The sequence below is a fragment of the Plutella xylostella genome, chromosome 13, assembly GCF_932276165.1.
Source record: "Plutella xylostella chromosome 13, ilPluXylo3.1, whole genome shotgun sequence".
In the NCBI taxonomy this organism is placed as follows: Eukaryota; Metazoa; Arthropoda; class Insecta; order Lepidoptera; family Plutellidae; genus Plutella; species Plutella xylostella.
The window spans coordinates 6,185,885-6,212,144 of NC_063993.1; the positions used below are offsets into that span (position 1 = coordinate 6,185,885).

Genomic DNA, 26,260 nt, shown 5'->3' on the forward strand with positions numbered 1-26,260 from the left:
CCGCGCATGCGTCTTGCATAAGGAGCCGCCAACGTTTGTATTCCACTAAGGTCGGGCTTCCCAACTAGCGCGAAACTATTCATGTTGACACTCCCCAAGTAGCTGTTAACAATTGTTCTTTTTTTCGTTGTAATGCTGATGAGTAATATGCGCACTGAATTTCGTTACAAAAATATGTAATACACCTACCTATTACTTCCTTTCATGGAAGAACCCACATGAGTAGTTGGCGGCATTGTTTGCATATGAATTAGTTTGTTTGACTTTTAGGAATTCTCAAAATATACCCAAGGTAGGTTATAGGTACTTATACCTAATTAAAATTGGATAACTAAGTATCTAGGTACTTACGTACTTATAGTTAATACTTACTTGAATTCTGGGAATCGAAACATACTACTCACCTACTTAGATCTATCCCAACTCGCACCCAACACATCCTCATAAAATATTCCCCACAGTAAATATGACCAGCCCCAGGGTGTTATGAATATGCAGCGAGCTCCAACCTCCAAGACTAAGTATGCACGGGACCGAACTGGAGGCTCACTCTATCAAACCAAAAACTAAGTTTCGGTCTGCTTGTTTTACTAAACGTGCCCATTGCACGACAGTTCTCGTTCGGTCGATTTTCGTCAGTATATAGAGTAACCCCCCAGTGCCTGCCGATGTCTGGAAGTGATTACAACATTGACCACGCAACACGCATCCGTATGCAGATGCAGGGCTGACACTCGCTTCCTGCTGACCGCAATCTGTGAGCACCTTCGCCGTACTTCGGACTTCGGACTTGGCAATTTATGTCACGGAGAACCTAGTTAAATAGACCTCAGACCTCAGACTAGGAGCCAAGAAACATACAGCTCGTCTAATGGCTAGAAACAATCTGGTTGAAATACGAAAACCAGCTCAACATTAGAAACAAAGTATATACCTAGCGTGCTTCCAACAATATTGTTTTCTCAAGGATGTATTTTAAGCCTGTTTAGGCTTATTATGTATAAGTAGAAATTAATGAGAAAAACAAGCCTCTTTAAGCTCCTCTATACAGGCCAGAAAAGCACGTATCATAATAATTTTCAGACAATTATTTATTAAGTATTTTATTTGATATTCAGCAGAAATAACCTAATTAAGATACTTTACTAGGGTTTATAAAAATCCTATCATCAAATTGTAGGTACTAAAATTACGTAATTGTGTTTCCTCCTCACTCCACACATCGAAACGGGTCTTAACCGTTGCAGTTTATTGGCTATTGGGTAATCCCTAATCCCTCAGTCTATGTCTATTGTATGCTAACTTGATACCAGTCGCGGATGTTAAGGAAAACCAAGCCACGTCGTCAGGGAGGCATGTCACTCCTGGATTTCACGCAATGGATGACGAAGTTGACTAGTGAGGTTCACAAACGACCTAATTACTTAAGTGCCCAGCTTTATTAAGCACTTATCTTCAAAGTGGCGTCGTGTTGGTGACATCGTTAGGACAATGCTCTTAACTATGGATTAAAAGTTCACGTGCTTTAATGGAAAGCTACATTAACGAGGGACTGATATTAGTAGTATTAGTACCTCTATGTCTTAGCAATAGTTGAGGGTGTTATCGAAGCAAGATTTTTCTTAAACTTACCTAAGGTCAACCACTGATCTCATCTTACAGGTTTTTACCTAGTTTGAGTATCAGGGGACATATTATTTATGCACTATGGCTTACAGCCTAATCTATGCTTGTTAACTTTGATTTTTTTAAGTAAGTACTTAAGTACTTACACTTAAGTTTGGCTATGAAATAAATTATTATTTATTTAAATAGTTATTATTAAAGTTTAGTGAAAAACCGGTAATCAAAATATCAACTGCCTGCCTGTCTGTCTTTATGAAAATGACTGCACATTTCAGAATTGAGTGAAAACTTAATTTCAAGTTAGAATAAATAAGTACTTATTATGTAAGTAACTCTGGATTATGTGCGTAAGCGGCTAAGAATGCAGGAAGCATCGTCCCTTGCATTGCCCTACAATGAGGTTGCGTTCGTTTCAACAAGGGTTTTTCCAATGCAATACAACCAATGACGGGTTGATGGACCAAGATAGGTACCTAACCCTTCAATCGGTCAGTGACCCCAGTTGACGATGTGCCAAACGGGAATAATAACTATGTACGGAACGGCGCGGACGCATGCCATAACGCGTTAAATTGCAAATTCAGATCCTGGTGCGACGGCAGCATTTAAATACGCGTCCTAAAGCTGTTTATGTTGTAGGTAGCCATTGTCCTTAAAGATTTTACTACATACCTATGATATCTTTCGTAGTAACTACCTACTTACCTATAGTATTTAAAAGTACCTATTATGTTGGCTTATCTACTTTTTACGCAGCGAGTCGTCGCACTCGTCGCTGCTTATGGTTCCAATACTTACCTTTAAAAAAATACGAAAAAAGAATAATTAATTTAAGCAAATTATCCGATACTTACCGGATAATCAAAATACCGGTCAAAAGAAAACAGTGAATGCTTACTGCTTGCTGTAACGCTTTTAAAGGACGTATAGTTCGTAACGAAACAAGTAGATGGCGCTACCATGCATTTATTTTAGTTATATCTTTATTGAGGTACTATTTTATAAATACATGAAAAATACAATAAATATGAATATTTTTTTTCAAACCGTCTCGATAGAATGCGTTTATTTCGGAAGCATTGTTCCCACGGCGATTTAAAACTTTAAATTCTAAGTCGAAATAAAGCTCATCTTTATTCTTAACCTGTTCATAAAATAACTTAACTTAGGTACGATGTACACGTAGGCACATAGCTCAACTACAATACACATACGCCTCCTTGTTATGCAACCTGTGTGCTTACCGGTTCCGAATTTAGAAGTTTATTTGATGTCGTGATTCGTGATCGATATTGTTTTTAAAATATAATAAGGTAGGTAGCTACATAAACTTCGGAAATACCCAAAAGTAATTAAGTGCTTAAGTAAGTATAATATTCAGTAAGTATTTTGCCTTCATAGTGTATAATGGGATAAGAAAGGTCGGTGGTGAGTTGAAGGGCAATATTTACGTTAAGAAAGTTCTTAAATCCGAGGACAGCAAGTCAATGACACTGGTAGCGCAGAGGGGCCTATTGAAGCTTCACAATATTGACAATGGGCCCGCAGCCACTGCTGTGATCCAGGCATTCGAGGGCCAACACGGCTGCTTCCTATCTCCATTTACGATTCTCCATACATGACCCGTTTAGATTATCTAATTAACAATAGTTAGGTAAGTAAGGTACTTATGCTTTGTAAAATAAAGCACGAGTCCTATATGACAGCTGTAAAATCTACTTATACATTTAATTTGATAGAAAAACCACCTTTATTTAAGTACCAGGTATATTGTACAAAGTATAGTAAGTATACGTAATAAAATAACTGATGTTTAGATAAAGGTATTTTTAACATTCATATAATAACAACAAGAGCTTTTTATTGCACGAGCATTTAGTATTTAATGAGGTTGAGGTAGAACTATAAAAATAATGTTTCTGAACTGTAGATTATTGAAGAATCCACCGCAATAAGAGCAGCAGCTAAAAAAACATCCTGTAACGTGCACCGGTACATTTATAATTATAAAACATAAATAAACCTATAAAATAAAAACAAATAGCAATAAAAAAACAACTTTTACCATTTTTTTTCTCTAGCAAAGCTGACAAAATTAGAACAAAGTAGGTACTTTTGGTAATTTCGTTTATTTATCCTACTTCCATGTCTGTGCCACTGCCTACACAACCTTTACTAAAACTATTATTTGACATCGTTATTGAAAGCCCTTGTCCTTGTTTTCCTACGAGAAAAGTTCAAGGGGACTCGCCACGACACCCGGAACTTATGAGATTATATCACTTTTAAGGGTTTTCCTATGGATTTTATCACCGCGGAAGTGTCATCTACGATATTAGGTAAGTATATTATTATGAAGGTAAAACGACATAAGTTATTTCGTGTAAGGCCCACGGAAAACTGTAGCCATGGTCACACCGTAAATTATGAAACACCATTATGATGAAGCGGAAAATTAATGTTAAATACAGATCTACATATTATTTACTACACTACATGTTACAAGGAACTTATATGCCCCTAAAAATCTTATCTTTTCTTTCTTTTCTTTTTTAATCTCTTTGGTTAAACGTTCGGGGTATTATCCCTAACATTTGACACTCGCATAATTTCTTATCTTCTGCAACATTTTTAACTGGGAATTAGGATAGCTGTAAGTAGAAGTAGCAATGCAATGGTAGCAGGAGCTAATTAAAAGGGTACAATTTAAATCATCACCAAAAAAAAAAATTGTACGCTAATACATTGCACCAAAAAAATTAATTAAAACCAAATTAATTAAATCAACTCCAAAATCGAAACCCTAAAAAAAAACGTTTACGTTCCAAAATAAATAAACACGCCTCGAAATAATTGCAAGTTTACAATAGAAAATCTTTTTTGTCGCCAAAACGGATAAATCATCACCAAATTATGCTATACTAAAATATAAACATTGACACCAAAACTAAGTGTTCAATTTTTTTTATATCACCAAATTATCCTACCCAAAAACAATATAAAATATAGTATAAAGGTAATCGATTTACTTGTTAATTTTAATATGTAGGCATTTACGGCTTTAAGAGTGGTGCGGCATGAATTTTGAATTTGCGCGATGCTTGTGGACGCAATGTATTGATGTCTAGTACATTGACCTCAATACATCGCGGCAAATTCACCCCTTCTGGACAAGGTCAAATTTGAGCGGCGCCATCCCCCCGCGCCCGCATACTCATATACATACATTTACCTATCATCATCATGATCATCAGCCAATAATCATCCACTGCTGGACATAGGCCTCTCCCAAGGAGCGCCACAACACACGGTCCTCGGCCTTCCTCATCCAACCACAACCCGCCTAAGGTCGTCAGTCCAGCGGGCAAGAGGGCGTCCCACGCTGCGTTTGCCTGTTCGAGGTCTCTACTCGAGAACTCGTCTACCCCAACAGTTATCGGTTCTTCGGCAGATATGACCAGCCCACTGCCATTTCAGCTTGCATATTTTGACAGCTATGTCAATAACCTTAGTCCTCTGACAGATAATCTCATTTCTGATACGATCCATCAGAGAAACCCCAAGCACCAAGCACTTAACTATAATAAATTGTATTTAAATTCCTTATTTCTATAGAATTTATTGGTACATGGCAAAATTCAAACCCTCGGCCACACGAATGGGAGTCGAGATGGCGTAACGGATAGATTTTACTAGGCACATACTAATGATTTAATTAATTCATAAAGCAATTTAAAAAGTGACTTTGTTTTGGGATAAGCTATTTATTATTTGGTATAAACTTAATTTTTAATTACTTACTTTTACTTTATTACTTACTTTTACTTTTTTTGGTTAGAAATGATTATTAAAATGATACTGATAAAAGAATATATTGGTTACATCTATATAGCGATGATAATTATACTTTATTTGGTTTGAAATAAATTTTAATGGTGTCAATATAGTTTTACAGTATGCAGTAAAAAATAATTTGGTTCATTTCAAAAATATTTAGGGAAGCATGATTTGGTGATGATTTATCCATTTTGGCGGAGATTTCGAATTTATTGGCGGCAGTATCATATAATTTCTGGTGGAGGTTTAAATACAAGCCTAATAAAAATAGCAACCGTTGCTATCGCCGCCGCCGTCTACAAGCCCACATCCAGCTCTAGATCTGGTGTCGCTCAGGAAGTGAGCGGCTCCAGTCGGCGCGACCTTGACATTTCCCGCGAGCCGGCGTCAGGCCTTCACTAGGAAGTACGCCGGTGACGGCCAGTTTCTTCTACGCATACTGTAATGGTCCTCCTATTCGCGACACCTCGGTGGTTCCAAAGCTATCTAGAATAGCTCGTTGCTTTGTGAGTTCAAACTAGATGAGCGCGCAGCAACACGGTTAAAAATATAGTGCCTGGTTTTTCATTTGAGTAAGGTCCCCACGAATTACTATTTAATAAACATTACAGGCTGCCGCAGTAGGGCCTAAAAGTACTTTATCGTGAGCTTCAGTTTTGTTCAGAGTGATTTTTTCAGTTCAGAGTTTTTATTTATATTTATCTAATACTATAGCTATGCATAACTCCACATATGGTAAGGTACTTACTCAAGTGAGAAACGGGGCATGGGACATAGAACTTCAAGGACTGACTACGGAATCGCTTTAGCATTTATGAATTGCCTTGAATACGGCACCTGTAGGTAGCGGTACTTATACACTAGGTAGTTACTACGGTTGTACCACTTGTTCATAATTAATTAAATTGGGTCTTCCTGGTTTAGCTGTGAAAAGGTTGGAGACAATTTCTTAATTTTAGTTGCACCTGCATGAAGTGGGATTGCTGTGCTTATTAAAATTCACTTCACTTACATACTTCAGGTAAGTCCTTTATATTGTACCTTCCAACATCTAATGTTATGTTAGCGAAAAATCATTTAATCAAACTGTAAATATCTATGTACACAATACAATCTAAATAACTTATTCTAAACTTAAGAAAAACTTATGACTGTAGGTACTTAACTAGCCTAACTATAAACAAAAAAAACAAAAAAAACTATGTGTCTTCGCTCCGGAACGCATCCGACGCAAAGGTCCCAGGCGCTGCGCTGGCAGCGTTGCCTCAGCCAGAGAGATCCTCTGCATCAGAAACGCTCCAGAGCGGATGTCCAGCCCGCTGTCCCTCATGCGGTAGTTAGCCGGTAGTAGAGCCTAGACTACTAGTATTGTATAGTAGGTAGTAGATAGATAACCTATCTAAGAATAACAGGTAGGTACTTGCTTAGAGTTTAAAGTTTCTATCTAAGTACTTATATTATGAGTTGAAACGAGCAATAAGTACGGTAAGCAAAACAATCCCCCCACAGCGTAAGGCGATATACCGAGACAATGGTGGGAGCGATTTGTTCCTGCGCGTACAATTTCTGGGTTCAGTGAAGGGACCGTGGCGACGCGGCCAATGAGGCGCGGTTCCTTCGACTTATTACAAAGCTGTGATTTTTTTACTATGGAAATCGGTAGAGTCGTATTTGTTTTAAAAGATTTTTTTATCAATGGCCACATATCTTCTACACGTCTCTGTAGATAGAATACTATAAGTATTGAGAAGGCTTGTACCATTCCAATTCCTCTTGTTTGCTGACGATATGAAGGTGTTCAGAGTGGTTAATAGTCCAGAGGACTCTGCTCTACTTCAGGATGATCTCAATAAACTTACTACCTACTGCAGAATGAACAGGTTGGATATCAATGTCTCTAAATGTTTCTCTATATCTTTTGGACGTAAACGCAGTATGTTTTCAAGTACATATATTATTAATAATCAGACTATTTCCAGCTGTAACGAGATAAGGGATTTGGGCGTTATTATGGACTCCAAATTGCTTTTTAATAACCACATAGATAAAATAGTAAAAAAAGCATATAAATTACTAGGATTTCTTATACGCTCCTGTAAAAATTTCAATTTAATGAAGTCTTTTAAAATTGTTTATTGCTCTCTTGTTCGAAGCAACTTGGAATACGCGTCGCAGGTGTGGAACCCACGTTATGGCGTTTACATTTCTAAAATTGAGTCCATTCAGAAAAAGTTTGTTAGATACCTGTGTAACAAATTTAGAATTCCTAGGCGCAGCTATGAGTATCACTGCAATCAATTTCATCTTCTTCCTCTTGAAATCAGGCGTCAAGCAGCAGATATAACTTTCCTCACGAGAATAGCTCAGAATAATGTCGATTGTCCTGAATTACTTAATAAAATCGATTTATTTGTCCCTGAGCGTCAACTACGTCACAAATCACTGTTGCATGTTCCACTCGTTCATACGAATTATAGGCAGAACTCGTTCCTTTTGAGAGCTTCGCGTTCTTTTAATGCACTTAGTATAGACTTTCCAGATTTAGACATTTTTTGCAGTAATGCTAGATCAATCTGCTATTATTTAACCAATAAGTTTAGTTCATCTATTTAAGACAACTTATTATTGCGTGCTGTAATTTATTAACTAGATATTATATGTCTCTGGCATTTGCATAATGAACACGTAGGCATAAGTATTTATACATTTTTCATTTAAGTTAATTACATATTATAGGTACACTGTGAGTAGTTATTTTGTTTTGTGTATAGCAACGTGTTTAGCTACTGCTACATTTAGGATTATTTTTTGTAATAGGTATTCCATTGTTAATAAGTGAAAACTTGTAATTGGCTTTCAACTACATATTTTTAGCATCTTTCCATAAACTTTAGCTGTAAGTTTTCCTTTGAAAAATAAATAAATAAATAAATAAATAAATAAATTAAATCCACTTAATTGAAATAGTTATACTTACCAATTTGCAGTAAAATAATAATGATAAAAAAATTACAGTTAGTTTAGGTAATCAGGTAAGACCTAGACTAGACTGAATGTTAATATCTACCGTGTGGTGGCAAGGACATGGTACAAAGGAATTGAATCATTATGACGTGACGGGCAAACGGAAACCGCACAATACTAATATTTATTGCATTATATTGTATGATGCTGATGTAGTGCGGAACTCGGAAGTGGAACTCTACTCTACGGCGGAAACGGAACAAATAGTTCTGATTTGTTCAAAATTACCGGAGTATGTAGGTTTAGGAACATTTTGTTTCCTTAAATTTGAATGTTTTGGTGAAGTCGTGATCACCACAACTAGGTAAGCTAACACTATTATTTGAACAAGTTATAGCATTTTTTTCAATCTCATTGACATCAGCCATCTGCGCTGGAGCAGACTATACTTAAGTAGTTCCCAAGCGCAGTTCACAGGAGGTCTCACTTTCCATTACATATGAGTATGAGATGTGATGGAAGGATAGGACGAATAGCAAAAGTTTATGCTTCTCCAAAGTATTTTTTGTCCAGCAAAAGTCGCCAGTTGGCCGAGTGTCCTCAGATTGGAACTCAATGAAGCATCACATTATTTCACCGGACTTTCCCACCGAGCCACACCTCTGGAGATTTTAGAAACCATAGCAATGATCATTTGATCATTTAACAAAAGTATAATTTCTATGCCTTACTTCAACAGATTCGTGTTGCAAGTAGATCAATTATATGCTAGAATATCTATAAACAATAAAAACAACAGTAGGTTATAGAGAAAATCCTTGCATAGCGTGATCAAACATATCCATCAACATCCAGTGCGTGTTAGCTTGTCATCGGCAATTTAATAAAACCGATACGAAGTTTAATCGATGAAAGAATCGAATAATTCGATTGCGTCACCGAGTCGCGTGCGGTCGGACACGCGACGTCGCGGCGAGAGCGGCATTCCTGCCACATTGACAATGATAGAACATCCCCGCTTTCCAAGTTCATTGACAATGAAAGTGATGAGCGCGTGAAAATTCACGCCAATTATCAACTGCAAGTACCAAGTACTGCGAGCAGCAGACGCGGTCGTTGCCGCCGCCTGCTCTTGCTGACTCTACATAAGCATGGCCAGCATTCATTTTGTAATCGAGTACTTACGTGAAAATCTAGAGCCTTGCTTAGGAGCGAGAACATCCACCACATACTACTGAATATTTCTTGATTAATCTGCACGTCGTATGAAAATCCAGATAGAGTTGCCATGTTACTGAAATATACGAAAAAGTCTGTAGTCCGCAACTGAACAATATAAGTAGTGCACCTGTTGAAGACTTTTCGATAGAAATAGTAGGTGCCTATTATTTTAATTAACCTCAGTATTAATTGTAGAGAGCTAGAGCCTGCGTCAGCTCGGGGCTGCGTGACGCGGCTCGCTGCTCGCTCCACTGCCAATGCCAAGGCCGTGCTTTCTCCACGCTCACAACGTATTACGAGCCACCGGCACGCTTGTATAACCATTATCATTCTGATGCCACCGGTTAGATAACACACAACACAGCGCATCCGAACCGAACACACCTCGATCCAGTTAACCTTAAAAGGTTCAGCTAATTGATGGAGGAATATTCATTAACTTTATTCATAATTTCCGTCAAGCCCTGCGTTTAATGTTGTTTGAATAATTGCCAACTGGTTGTTCTTGACCTGGAATTGCCGATGTCACACCCGCACTTACTTCCGTGTAGCCCTAATGGCGTCGGATGGTGATGACGATCTACAAACAACTCCGACTAGGTACTTGCAGCCTGAGTTAGATAGAAGTTAGAATATGCTACTTTAAACCTTCTTACACTAAGCCATTGGTGGAATTTCACAAATAAACTCTCTTGGATTAGACTTTAGAGTTATCAAACAAAGCTGGGAGTTTGTTCAATTTCTAAAGATCTAGGCAAGGCAGCCAAATAGGTATTGTGTCTTCCTAATTAAACATACCACTTATACATTTTCAAGAGTTAATTTTGTTTTTCTGAACTAACGATGCTGATGATATAATTAATTACTTAAGTACTTATTTATGTAGGTAATCACATTGAACTAATAGTAATATTAGTTCAATGAGGTATAATAAAGTTATGAACGCCTGATCCACATATTCAGTTTTATGGTAAACTATTTTCACTGTAGAAATATAGCTATGGAGATGGCGACAGCTTAGATATCTTTAAGTTATCTTGCAACCCGGAAGATCTCAACGTAGATTCATACTTGGCGGAAGCTTGGTATCCACAGCCTAAAGTCAAGGACAGGCCGTAACAAATCTCTTTTTTGTGGGTGGTTCATGATAAAAAATAAGTAAGTAACTAACCGAGTAAAAGAGACGAAATGAATACGGACGAAACTTAACCACGTGTGACTATTGGCAGTTGGTAGTATTGGTACATTGGTAGTCACAACAACACTCACATAAGTTTAATGTCAGCTGCAGTCAACATGAAAAGTAACCATTATGTTACAGAAATAGGTCATTTCTTTATAATAATTATTTATCAACTACGCTGACCATAATTTGTTTTTCGTAAGTACCTTACAATACTGTAAGGGAACATTATTTCAAATTTTAGTTAGCTTACATTGAATTACGAGCGCCTTAGTCAACCTCATGCTGACACTATTCATATGAGAATATCTCTACCTCTACACCTAGTTATAGTTATAATCATAACTCACTGGGAATACAGAGCCCGGACAATACGGACATACTTTCATCAAGTACGAGGCATATAGCTGCGCGGGCGCACCGCGATCTCATTCGTTGACGGACGAGCGTTGAACCGGGAAGCGGCCAGGGTCACCATGTTACAAGAAGAGGAAATGAACTGTATCTAGAGGCGAGTTCGCAACCACGTTATCTTGTTGTTATCGTTTTTCCCGCGGATGAAATTTTATCTTCAGGTTTGTATGCATTTTGATTGTGACTTCATTATTCACGTAATTACATTTTATTAGGTGCCTACAATCTAATCGTTTACATTTAGTGATTTCACTTTCTGGTGCAATCTGAGTGCTTTTAAGTAATACATGAACGGTTGGATTTTTTCATAATGTATTTTTTTTACAATTACTTAATTAACGATTGGAAAATTCTTAAAGAAGGCGAAATGAGCGGTCTAATTAAGTACCTATATCGAAGGAAATAACAAAATATCTTATCCAATGCCCTAAAAAACAAGGAAGTACGTAAAATAATCAAAAATAGGTTCAGCTTCAGAACTGAAAGAATAAATAACATAGCATCATACGGAACGTACTTTTTGAAGCGTTGCTAAAGTGTTAATTAGAAGCCGGAAATTCTTCAGACTGTAATAGCCATTACAGCATCGGATTGCTAAACAAAAAGTATCTTGCAAAAATAGCACATTTATTTTAATAAGTTGCTCGTCTAAAATACTTTAGTGGGTGGCTAATAGATAATAGTCGGATGCCTAATATTTTTGTTATGGTTAGGAATATTGTATTGAATATTGGTATTGTAGTATTGTACAAGAACATAATTGTACATTTAATTACAATACTGTATTGGGATGGAGACAGAATACCATACATATTATATGCAAGTCATGTTATTTTCGTGACTTCATCGAAAATCCTGTATTAAGTAATTATAAAAGATAAAAAGTTATTCTTGTAAATTATCTCATTACAGTTGAGAGATAAGTAATTAAATTAGTTCTGTGTAAGTAAAGTGATAAAGTAGTCTCATAAACTTAGTTCCTACATTTCCAAGTGCCAACAAAATCTCAAAATGGGTAGGTAAGTAGGTAGGTACGTACCGCCTGTGATTATTAGAATTGCATTACCTACAGAAACAAGAAGCTGAAATTCATGATGGCTAAGTTGCGTATGCGTACCTACATGTAAGAAGTTGTCTTGAAGGATTTTTAAGCCTTGACGGAAAAAGAGGGGTGTTAGTTAAAGTTACCTCAATGCGTCTGTGTATCTGTCTGTGGTAGCTTAGTGCTCCCAATCAGCTGAATCGTTTCTCATACGTATTCCGTAAACTTTTCCACCAATCTCAATAGTCCTAAATTTTAGTATTCCACCATTCATTCCTGTTTCCGTGCGGTGATGGTGACCCTACGACGGCGGCGGCGGCGGCGGCACGCACAATAGGAAGTGGCCCCAGGCCCGGCGGTGTCGGATTCGAGAGTGACGCAACGCGGTGGGCGAGTCTTCCGCATCAAAGCTGACAGGTTCGGTGCTCGGCTCGGCACACTATGTGAAACGTATATCTAATCATGTATTTTTTTTACTCAGTATTATACTTGGTTACGTACACTATTTGTCGAGGCTTATGAATGGGACCACACAAGAAAATCCGCGTCTTAGGTATTTCCCATTGTATTTCCGTCAATAGACCTGTAGATTTGGAAGCACGCGCAAGTAACCCGCTATTAAACAACGCATCAATGACTATGTTTATCTTGTGCGTTTGTCCGTTATGCGCCGAACAATGCGTATTGCGCATTCACGCACAAAAATCTCTATGGCCGCGCAAAAAGTTTGCATTATGCGTGCGTACGGACACCCACGTCGAGATGGCGAGGTTCTCGTACCGATGCACCACCAGCCCCTCCCACGGGCTCAAGTGACAGAAGCCAAAACGGGGCTGAGCAGCTACCGAGATTTTTCACAGTAAGGAATTTGCATCACCTGCACTTTCTTATCCCAAAAAAACCGTCAAGCAAGCACCAAACATTAAATTATTCAACAGCCCGCAGCGTAGTAAAACTCTAATAATACACTTACAGCTGGACGATAAAATCCACACCGCTGACCATCTACTTTCGTTACCTTCCAATTAACGATAGCGAAGATCGAGAATTTTAATATGGCGGTTATTAGAAGCACGCATGCGCCGGCGCGGTTTAGTGCTCATCAGAGATGAGATAAACAAACGGTGTTATTGTTTACGGACCACCGGGAGATGCCTCCCCCGCGAAGACGCCAGAATCTCAGTATTAGTACCTATCTACATATTTAGGTGTAGTTATTATTTATGTTGCGCAGACGCAGGGGTGCGCCACATGCACCGCCACCTGACCCCGTGCGGTTCCCACGCCAGTCTTCGTGAGCAACAAAAAACGTAGCCGTTAGCGTTTACGCTCCAAATGACTTTCTACACGAACTGAGACGCTACCTCGACGTTTGAATACGCAAGCCATGGGTATAAGCGACCGGGAGAGCTATAGATACATAATAAAAACTACTATATAGTTAAGTATAATGAAAATGAGACATAAATTATAGGAATTGGGAAATTGATACGTAAGACTATAACGATGCTTTTAAATATACCTACTTAGTTAGAGTAGGGAAAGTGGAGTATAGTGGAGGGGATTATTATTGGAAATGCATGAACGGTTTAAAATGAATTTTAAGTCTTATATGAAAAAATATAAGCTAAGTATACCTTACGAAAACCCCAATTACGACGAAGCCAAGCCAACCTACATAATAATATTAAGTAATGCAAGATGCGACACAGCCACTCACCTAGTGTGTTAGTGAAAAAGTGAAGTTAGGAATCTGCTGTCGCTTACGCTTCCACTTAACGCTCAAGTCCATGGCACTAGAAGCCCTCGGGGAGTTTTCGGGAGCGAATGTCTCGCGAGCATTGAGCCTTACATTTTTTCTGTTTACACAAAACGATCTGGTGATCGTTTTTTAATTTATTTTGTCGCCACCGAGTCATGTGGTTCCAATCATAAGCAAGGCTTTTAAGTTTTTACACGGTTATCGACTGAAAGCTTCTGGGAATATGTTTTTTTGTGAATCCTACTAATGGCTGCATAATTGGTGATTAAAATAAGCAATACGGGCGTTTTCACAAGGCGAAATGGATTAATTAGGTACTGCACTGAAGGGTTACCTGAAGTGATGATGTGAAAGTTTCAGTAGTAGCAAGTTGCATTGCTGGCACCCCACAATACCAATTCATTTATTTATAGTTTAGGTGATGATCTGAGCAACAAACGATGTGTTGTGAAATAACCATGATTAATTGCAGCATTCTAGTAGTGACAAGGCTTCGAAACAGGGGTTTCAGGGTTTAAGTTAACAAGTACAGTGTACAGGTACCTACATCAGGGACAGTTTTTTTTTGTGCGCATAACTATACCTACCTTCCTTCCTTTTTCATACGAAAGTCATAAACTCTGGATATCTAATAAGATATGAAAAAATACGATCGTAGGTGTGTTAATAACTTATGTACTGCTGATTTTTTTGGGACCATGCAAACATTCTATTAACAAAACTGACATCGAGATGTATTGTACCTAGCTAGAAGAAAAGTAAATTACTAATAATAGATAGAAGTGGGTATTATATAAAACTATTAAAATTAAAATGATTACAAAAAGTTAGAATACCGGGACTCGGTTATACATAAACCTTTCAGCACTTTATATTCATTTCCGTTTTGTGACAAAATTTTAAAAACTTCAAAATAATACTACCTCTGCTTCATAAATTAGATTTAGATATACACAAATAGGCATCTACAATGCTTTAGAACTTTTTATCCGTACCTAACTAACTATGTACTTACATTTTACCACAGTAGATTTTACATCCTCAATCTTAAAGTAATATTTGCATAATATTTTTGCTTATAAAAAGTGGAACGCTGTATCAACACTAGCTGCTAATTATGGCGATTGACGCGGAAAAAAATGTCTGCGTACGTACTACGTAGTACGGAGCGGTGGTAGCTCAATCGGGTAAGCGCCCGCTTCTCACGCAAGAGATGCGGGTTCGAATCCCGTCGCTGACATGTACCAATGAGTTCTTTTAACTTAAGTACAATGTATACCATCGCTCTTACGGTGAAGGAAAACATCGTGAGGAAACCTGCATATCTAGATTTAGCACATCTAGATATGTGAACCCACCAACCCGCAGTGGACCAGCGTGGTGGGAAATGGTCCAAGCTTAGGAAGGCAGTTTAGACCTTGGGGATATGCACAAAGGTTCCACTCGAGAGAGCCAGGTGCAGGTACTAACACCCCCACAGAGAATAGAATAGAATAGAATAGAATAGTACTACGTAGTATGTACATACTACGTACGTATACGTACGTATACGTACGTAGTATAACATTGATGTAAGTAATAGACTTTATAAAACTATTAGAGCTAAGACTTTAATTCCTTCAGGAATGCATTTAAAGCTTGAAGGTTCGACTGTCGAACTTCGACATGCGCAAGAAAAATATTGCTTTTTTTGATGTGCCTAAAAACTTTTCATGAGTTTAAATTTAAACCAAGATATCTACACCGCTGAAAAGTATGTGCAGTGCAGCTACCTGCAATACTATCATAGAAACACCCTGTTAAATAAGTCTGCAATAAGGCATTAGGTTTATCTGGTGTTAATGCATATTCATCGCGAGCCAAGTAGAAGTTTCCGGAACCGCTCAATCATATAGGTAAGTACTTAAGTACCTTATTGTTTTCAGTAGAGGAGCGTGAAACATGAATTAGATAATAATGATAATGTATATGTAGTATAGATACTATTACATACGTGCCTAACAAGATGACGGCATGGTAAATATTTACTGTTTCCTTTTTGAAAATTATTTGTTTGTGATTATTGTGATTTAACTTATCTTCTTGTGTAAGTAAATATTGAGCGTTATCTCTTTATGTAAGTAAATAATGAAGTTTTGGAATACCCCAATGGTGACGAAATGTGCCTAACAACAGTTAAAATAGACTGTAGTGAAGTCACTGGTTTGAACAAATTTTGTAGATAGGTGGCCAACTAGTGTGATGCTATTTTCTGTCGTGTTTTACATACAATATTTAACTGAAAAGATAACATGAATGTTTTTTGATTGATACTATTTTCTACCTTCCATTAAGTTAGTTACTATACTATTGGAATATAGGTTTTTTTTTATAAAAACAGGCATATACAGGGTGTTGCAAAAAGGGTATACTAAGCCGAAACCTACATGTGCAGCATGTTATATCTAAGCCCGAAACTGAAATCAGAATTTGAAAATTCGCGAATTTTTTTTTTCATTTTCCAATTTTTCCATAGAAACTTTGTTGGTCACGTGACTTATACTATGAAAAAAAATTTTTTTTTTCGCGAATTTCCAAATTCTGATTTCAGTTTCGGGCTTAGATATAACATGCTGCACACGTAGGATTCGGCTTAGTATACCAATTTTGCAACACCCTGTAGGTATACATTTTACATTTTTGTTTGACAGCGCCATTAAACCGGAATGGTTTGTCTTGGCAGGTAGGTAGATTCATTAAAATTTGTCTTTGCTGAAAAATCTACAGCTTTCATCCAAAGATGGACTGAACCTAACTAACGTAAACTATCGATTTTACTTGAACAGTTTAATTGAATGGCAACCAATGCTAGGTATATACTAAGGGTGCTTTTCCACCAGAGATGTGCTATGCAGCTATGCTGCGAAGATGTGATATCTACGCTACGAAAATATGTGACCGTTTCCACCAATACTACGCTAGGTAGCTGTGCGAGGAAGATGCGCTACGAAGATGCGCCGCCGCAAAGTAGCTGTGCGAGAAAGATGCGCATCTCGAGCTATGCTATGTATCGATAGTGGGGAAACGACGGGGGCGACTACACCACTCGCGATGGTCCATAGCACATATCCATAGCACGCATCCATAGCACGCATCCATAGCACACATCCATAGCACGCATCATTCCATACAAAAAACATATCTTAGTTGAATCCGTTTCCACCAGTGCTAAGCTATGTGCTTGGTGTAATATGATTGGTGGATATCAAACGCATCCATAGCATCGTAGCATAGCACATCTCTGGTGGAAAAGCACCCTTATGCGGCGAAACTGTTTTTTTTTATAATTGGCAAAAAATCTATGTAGGTCATACTAAAACACTGTCACTGGAACTTTTACATTGCTCGTGAGTGTACTAAACAAAGATTACATACATACCTATGTATATGTATAGGATCTTGAATGAAACCTGCCATGCCCTATGACTATATTACTACAACGAGCTACTAACTATAGTGATTTGAACAAGTAACAATAATGTATTATTAGCTCAAACGCTCACCCGCAGTGTCATCTCTATACACATCCTAAGCAAGATGTAGTAGCGCCCATTAGGAAAGTTCTTAGTCGATCATTATAATTATATATACCTACTTATTTATAGCTTACAAACGGGTAATATATATCGTTAACAATTTATTTAAGCACTTTAATATTTAATTAGGTGTTTGCCAGGTTGTGTAATTCTTGCAAACTCTAAAAGTAGCATAACTTTTAGACGGCTAAGCTGATTTTGATAAAATATGGCGAAGTAGACTCGGGGTAACATTATCTATCATCCGAAAAAACTAAACGAAAATTCGTTTGAGAGCTACTCTATCACAGACAAATAAACAAACACTTATAACTATAACACCCCTCTTTTTGCGTCGGGGGATATTATAAAATTAATAAGTTTGTGATAAAGTATTTGCGGAAGGCAGCAGCCGAATCTCGGTCAGTGGTCGGTCGGGTCCATTACTACACAGCTCACACTGCAGGCGGTTACATACCACATCCAACTTTATGCAATACCGATAATACCACATAACCGCTCGGACACTGCACGCAAGTTGTACGATGTACGTACATAGAATAGATTGCTACTTTATTGATTTAACAGAACACAAATAACTATTTATTCACTGGTTATTACTCAATAGGCGGCCTTATCGCTAAACGATCTCTTCCAGACAAAATTTGGGTGAGCTTTTTTAAAGAATAAATGAGGAATATTATTATGTACAATGTATATTGTAGTAGCAGCAACCCTTTGAACAATGAAACCTACTACCTACCTAACATTAGGACCTACAAGATAACGCATTATTAATATCCTTGGTGAAGCAGGAAAATCGGTCTGTTAGCGGACCGGAAGTCCAAGACCGGAAGGGAGAGGACGTCACCGGATATTCCGCCCCCCTCTTCCGGTCCCCTCCCCGCCCGCACCGTATCCGGTCACGGCACTTCCGGTCCCGCCCGCCCAACTTCTGACATTTTCCACTCAATATAGGACAGGACTCAGGAAACTATACGAAATAAGTTGTAAAACGTCTAATAGAACATTTAATGGTAATAAATATCTAAATTATAGAGTTTATCGTTTTTGAAGTGTTAAATTAATTGAACGATAGTCCACATTAACTGTTATTTATCGAAATTTAAAGTTCAATCGGTAATTACGAGTAACTAGTACTTTCTAATTCCATGTATCGAACCTATTCAATTCATCCATTAGGTAATTAATTCACTCATCTGTAGGGCTACTTATTCGCATCTAAACTGATACTCAGACGAATACTAAAAAAACGGCATCCTAATCAATTTAAAATCTAAAACAGCAGTAACCAAACCTTTTTTAAACTACAATGTTCATCCAATCCAAAACACCGTTTTATTTTTCATTCCAAAGTTGACATTAAATTTGTAACCGGAGACTAATCTGCTTCCACAAAGTAGTTGGATGTACTTACTTAAGTTTTGTTTAGACTCTATTCCGTGTGGGTAAGGTTTAGGGTGTATTGGGGGAGTGGTGGTGGAAGGCTGGCTTGTGACATCGAGCTCGCGTCTCCAGCGGGGCGTGCAAGCTACCACAATGGGTAACGTGAGCCCCGAGCGGGCAACACCAGGTACATAAAGTAGGTAACACCTGCATAAATCACGATCTGCTTATAAATATCTACAACGCTGGATTCCCCGAATAATTAATACGTGTAGAAAATACTCAGAAATCAACTTTTAAAAGGAGGAAATTGTGCTTGATCTTTTGATTTTACATAAAAGACTAGCAAGAATATACCTACCTACCATAGTCTGATAGATATACATAGGTACCCTGAAATTCATAGACCGTATTGTAAATTTACAACAGGGTTAAAATTTACTTTGAAACACACGAATTTCGACTCTATACATCAGGTAAAAAAAGCCTATTAGATACCAATCAAAAGACAGTCATATCTGTTGAATGTGTAAATTCTTTGTCTATCGTGATGAAGATGCTTCACCACTCCGCCTGGTCCGGGGGCGAGGAGTCACTGGACCGAGCCACCGCCGTCGCACCAGGATGACTCCTGTGGAACATTAGATCGATTACTCAATATCAAGTTCAACCACATTTCATTGATACTTTTAAAAACATCACTAGCTTATGCTTTAACAGTTTTGGCGTCACTAATTTATGTAAATATTTACATATAAGTAAAGTAGAGTAAATAGTAACTACATTAACATACGAGAGATCAATCCCAACATCAGCTTTAAGTGCGGAAATCTGAAACGATAGTAAATCCAAGTGCCCGCGTCACACAAGCGCAAGTCAAATCGCCGTAGTGTAAGTTACACGGCCGCATTGTCTGCATCCGATTTACCGTGAACCACTCGACTCGCGTCTCGATTTTCGCATTAAAGAATCCTTTATTATCTCCTCGACATTCGATCCTAATGCGGCAGCTGGCGCCTACTGCTTCCGCGGATGCAGATTCGAGTCCCGGCGCGGAATCCGATCTTTTGTTGAGAAGGCGAGATTTGTCCATTTATCTGACTAGACAATCGCGATGTCTCGTGCCCATGTCATCCCTGAAACGTTATCTCTGGGACGAGCTTTTGTGGTAGCGAACAAAGTAGCATGTGCCATCATGTCAGAGACAGACAAAGCTGATTAAGTAAAGATAAAAATATCGTAGGTACGAGTATTAGTTTTCGGTCGGAGCAGTCGTAACTAGATGACTATGCACTAATAGAAAATACTTATTTTTGATTGCTGTAGCGAGCCGCAATATCTTTGTAGCTGCAATGAGGTTGAACAATGGGCTCAGCAATAGGTATGTATCTACGTGAACAGAATACGAGCCAGAACCTTATAAAGAGGGCACTTACGCAAGCATGAATGCTGGTTCTGCAAACACAACTTATTGGGTACGATTAGTTTCTTACATATCTGCTAAACTGTATTGGTATGTATTGGTACTAAGTATGAAACTGTTTCGGAACTAAGTTGCCAGTGTCGTTATTCATACTCTAAGTTACACATGTCCTACTATAACAACACCCGGTATCCAAATCTCAACTACACGCCATTCGAGTCGTATCGCGACGTGTGCCATAATTCCAGTTAGTTTTAATAACCAACACAAAGGGCACTGTGAATTCGCTTCCTTATCAAAAATGAGGTCACAAGACGCGATTGATCCTACCGCCCGAGTACCGAGCGTATGTCCCACATGCGTAATGCTGGGTGTTGCAGCGCGTTACGTGCTGCGCAGGCGCAGGCCGTTATGCAAGTACCCGCCGCCGCCGCCGCGTGAGAACACCGGCACTGCTGGCCTGGATGTGACACGCCTAGGCAACTGGTCTAGCTGCTTCGATATATACACTTGGATCTATCTTAGCTGGAATTTAAGTCCAAGCTCAATAACGTTGACAAATCAGTACTACATGTCATACAGCTCTGCTTATCTTGATGTTCTTTAATGCGAAACCGGTAAATAATCATCCATAGCCACACACACAAGTCAAAAGAATTCGGAAGATATAAAAATTAAATAACCTTTAACTTGCTAAAGAATGCACAAAAGAACGATGCAGCGGATTACCAAAACATCTAAAACAAAATAAAGCTTACATTTACTGACGAAAGTTATTTGAAAACATTCAACACCATTAGAGAAATAAGACGCCGATAGAACGTACAATATTTGAGAGCATGGCCGCCGGTGTCGGAAACATGTGTGCGCCGAAGTTCCTTAAAAAACGCGAAGCTTCGGAGACAGCGGGGAAAAAACGACACTTGAAATTGTGAAGCTCGCCCAACAGGAAATATGATATTTTATTTTGGGCGTGGGATCAAGCCGAGCCGATAATATGTGTCCCATTTTAGAAGATCACAAGCTTCAGTAAAATCGAATTGCTAAAGACATTTATGTTTTTGAGTTTTAATAAAGAAGTTAAGCGGCGCTAGATTATCTCCTCTATGTTGACTTCAAAGGAACTACAAAGGGTTATTTTCAGAGCCTGTCGTCGTATTAGAAATTGATTATGTAAAATAAACAAGCAACCTGGGTATATTTTATAATCTGGCTCGATATTTTGGCTTTTGTCTTTCAGTCTAGCTATCACATATTACGATTGACACAATAGTACCGCTACCACAGCGCACATCACAATCATTGCGACTGTTCCACCCCATCTGGAATCTGCCGGTATCCGTACAAGTGTCGCTTCTGCCGGCGCGGAGCAGCAATGATACGAATCAATATCAATCAGAGCCAATCTGCACCCGGAAGCCGCACAAGTCTACAATCACGATTGCTGACCACCGGACGTGGGTACCTACTCTATTCTCGGTTCCCTTCCCTCGCTACTATTTGGTTAATTAACTCTGCAGTTGCTGAGACTGCTATGCTGATTTGGTTTGACGTCATGAGCCGTGAAAAATAATTATGTACAGCTCAAAGGAATTTTAACGGCAATAGAATATTCAAATGTGGGTTTTTGACTTGAATGGACACATGCGGAAAACACTCTCTTCCTTATGTAATTGTTTAAAATTTCGTGAAGGTTTCATGATCGAAATTATCAGAAAGTACCAATACTTATTGGACTATTGATGACATAGTCATCAATCACCTATTCATGTTGATATCGACAATCTTTTCCAAATTTCAGAATACAGAAGATTTTTTTCCAATCCATCACTGAACAAGGTACCTTTTCCCAAAATCCATCCTTAGTGATACTTGCGTATAGGTACGAATTTAACGTTGAGTGAATACGAAAATAAATCATAGGTAAATAAGGAATCTATTAAGGCATGGTGTCATTGAGCCTATAAAGAAAAGTGTAACGTAAACAAACGTAAATATTGCCCCATTCCAGCACCACTATATATACGTTCATACCTAGCTATCGACGCCGGTCGCCGCTCGTAAAATCTATTTTCCTCTCACCACTTGCTAGTCACCGGCAAAACGTAAACTATCATTCAAAATAAACTATCATCAAACAGCCACATATTTGCATAATTGGTAAATATCATTATGCAAAGGCATTATACATACGTAACAGGACATATCAGCTGGCTCACTGGCTGGACTGATGAGTTTATTTGAAGATCATGACATAACCTGTGCCTCTTGTCTCTTCATAATATAGGCTATTTCCGGCACACACTTTGTATTCACTTGCAAATGTTCCACTTGGGATGTCTTTCACTTTACTGAATCCTTCATTACTGAATCTTCCGTAGCGTATACTACCTAATTCTGTTTTTTTAATGAACCACTGCCTATTTTTTCTTACTACCCACCTACCTACCCACTTTGGGAACAATATTTTATAGTTTGAAATTTTATTGTGAATAGGTTTTATGAATCATATTGATGAATCACTTGAATTTTGTAGTTATTGGGTAGGTGGATAGTTTTTCCATACTTACCCATTTTTTGTAACATAATGATTGTGTAGTATTAAAATTAATGCATATAAAAAGCATTATACTGAGTTATTGTAATATAGTTGATATATAACTACGTTCATCTTCACCTATCGATATTAAATTAAATGACGATCAACCGAGTAACCGCAAAATATAATTAGATAAGTATGACTGAATGTCTAAGAGAAGAATGTTACCAATCTTAAACTGAAATCATGACTCAGACACAACATTAATTATGGCAGAAAGGCGGATCCATTCTCCATCCACATTACTTCTATCTACGAGTATACGGCTAGTTCATTTCACTATTTCTAGCACCAACTCTTTGGAAATATCACGTCAATTTATTATACGTGACTTCACACGGCTAATGAGGAAGCGCCAGGAACCTATCAAAGGATATTTATTTTCAGCTGAAGACAAAGAAATATTTACCCCACAACTGTTGAGTTAAATATTCCTTTCAGAGAAAGACATTTCGTAATCTTGTCTACTAAATCAAGTTTCAGGATGTGCTAGAAAGTCGCAGCGTTGATAGATTGTGAATAGTTTTAAGATGAAATAATTATGCAAATATACCTATTATGTGAGAACGTAACACCAAATTCAATCCACCTTGTGAAAGTCACCTTGTAAATTTGAGTATGCACAATGTCAAGGTGGCTATTATCGCATCCGCAATATTTTATCAACGTGACCCGACAAAATGTTTAACAACTTCCACAGTGTCTTTATTGATAAATTCTCTGTTACATAACATGTGTCATCAATTCGAATTTCAGACTTATGCACATTCAATTTGCATGCAAATAGTGAAGTATCCAATGACAAAATCCCTTTTGTGCCCAGCTGCTATATCTAACGTAGCGAATTCTTCCCTGGGCGTGGAGGGTTGGCGTGGTGTGGCTGTAATGAAGATCTGGGCATAAAGACCAGGTGCTAGCAGGATCCTGCGACGGGGGCAGCAGGACCAGGTCATGCCAGCAGTCGTCCCCCGTATCCCACACACCTGTAGATAGATGATACGTTCACTGCGGTTGCAGATCCTGAAATCATAATTATAACTATTATATAACTGTAATGTTGAGCTTTCGGTTGCAGATGCACAAATCATAATTATAACATAATGTAGAGCTTTCGGTTGCCGATTCTGAAATCAGTTAGGTATTATTAGAGTAAGTGCCTAAATTAAGAGAGTTTTCTACTTACAACAGTTTCCTAAGCACCGGTTTGTCTTTGATATCAAAATGTAAAATTTCTGGCACCCAATGGATTTCAATCGGGTAGCGCGGTCTTGGTTGAGGTTCTGATAAAACCTGCGTCTTCACTTTTTTCTTACTTTTTGTGAATAAATGTTTTAGCTCTAGCTGTAAGGTAGATTCATATATGACTCATACTGATAAACCTAACTGGGCATTTACGTGATGCAATCTACATACATATTTGTGATGCTTACATATTGTTCAGGTTCAATTTCACAAAGTTTCGCCCGTAGGTTGTTATACAGTTGGGGGAAGCTGGGCATTTTCTTTCTTATTAACAGCTTCTTCATCCGTATTGATACTATTGATTTTAGAATCCATTACATATTAACCCCCTTATTCATAGAAAAGTTACAATACGTTTTAACTAATAAACTGTTTTGTCCCTCTCTGTCAAAGAACAAATTGTTCTTTGTTGGAGAGGGACAAAACAGTTTATTAGTTAAAACGTTTTGTAACTTCTCTATGAATAAGGGGGTAAGTTTATAAAACACCAATATAATTTTGGTATTTATTCAAAACTTTCCTTAAACTTATTGTAAACAAAACGATCTTCTGGCAAGCAGTGTCAATGCCACTCATAAGCATTTTCGTGGTTCTTCTAAGATTCTTTCGTCTATGGCGCCCCCTTCGAAAAGGGCGCCCCATATATGTAGAAATATGGGTACTTCTGTAGAATTCTGTTGCTGTAAGTATCGCAGCATAGAGAAGTTATTGGTACTCTAAGGGAAGTAGTATTATGTTCCTTGTATCGCAGAGTACCACAGTAGTGACGATGATATCGCGAAAGTGCTCCTATCGCTCGGCGGTCGCGGTGGCTGCGCGTGCGCACCGACGCGCGCCGGTCACTCCCGAGGGAGCGGATGTCTTGCGCACTTCCGGCGAACCACCGCCCGGAGATCCGGTACGCCTCCTTAACATGAGCCGTGCAAGTACAAGTCGTATCTCTAGGTAGAAAAACTGCTTCTTGATTGCGACCTACGGTTAAGACTTCCGCATGTCGTCGGTCTGTTGAAATAAGTCAACGGTTTTAACGTACTGTGCTTTTATGCAAGTTGTAAAAATATACTTAGGTACTACCGAAAAATATTGTATGAGAATCTTATCACATTTCAAAAGCTGAAGCTTCGTTTTATCGTTTTATCCAAAAATAAAAATAGTTTGCAACTTCTACGTCAGTTATCCTACGATCAAAACCAGTTTACCGATTGCATAAAGGAATTAATTGGGTATGCATTAGGAAAAAATCAATACCAAAATTAAAACCACCGCCACCGCTGCCGCTGTTTTTACGAATATGAGATGTCTAGCCGATATTGTTCCGCAGTCAATCATTCCGTAGACTAAACAGTGAGATCAGCAGGACCTGTGTGGTGTAAACACAGCCTAATTACAGACTTCCATTATATTTGAATTAGCTTTGATCTACGGCTGCTAGCGTCTATCGGTAAAATTACGTCACCTCATCACCACAATTTTTTTCCAACATATGGAAATCAATACTGATCAATATTCCTCATTCATTATTATAGGTACTACAATAAGTACTACGACAATAAGACAATGGTACTAAAGGATTAGATTTTGTCAAGAAATCATAAAGTACCAACCGCGTAGCAAACCAAATCACAACAACCTAATACCGAGACTCCCAGACTTAAAAAGACTGGGGCCAGCAACACGATTGTTCGGAGGACCAAAACAAACGTGGACGTTCCAAGAAGAGCCTACAGGTGTGAGGGGGGAAGGCGCGGGGCGCGGGCGGGGGAAGTAACGGACGATGTCCGTGGGAACGGTTCTGCTTCCGGCCTAGACTTGCTAGTTGCGCAGCTAGCATCGCTAGGCATTTCCTCTTAGTAGGGTGGCCAATCAGCCGAACGATATGGAAGGATTCTTTGAGGCTAATGGCATGGTCATGGCAGTGCTTTTATGTCTGGTCTACTGAATTCTGTATTGAATAAAACACAGATATGATATGGCTGTTAAAAAGGT

The 26,260-nt window shown here is 38.4% G+C and overlaps 1 protein-coding gene across 1 annotated transcript; it reads right to left on the reverse strand.

Annotated features, from left to right (window-relative positions):
• Positions 1-23,720: 23,720 nt before the first annotated feature.
• LOC105391073 lies at positions 23,721-24,599 on the reverse strand. The gene is made up of 3 exons (XM_011562482.3): positions 24,463-24,599; positions 24,216-24,373; positions 23,721-24,052 (listed from the first exon to the last, which is right to left on the reverse strand). The coding sequence occupies exons 1-3, from the start codon at positions 24,556-24,558 to the stop codon at positions 23,791-23,793; spliced, it is 516 nt and encodes a 171-aa protein (XP_011560784.3). The 5' UTR covers positions 24,559-24,599; the 3' UTR covers positions 23,721-23,790.
• Positions 24,600-26,260: the final 1,661 nt, after the last annotated feature.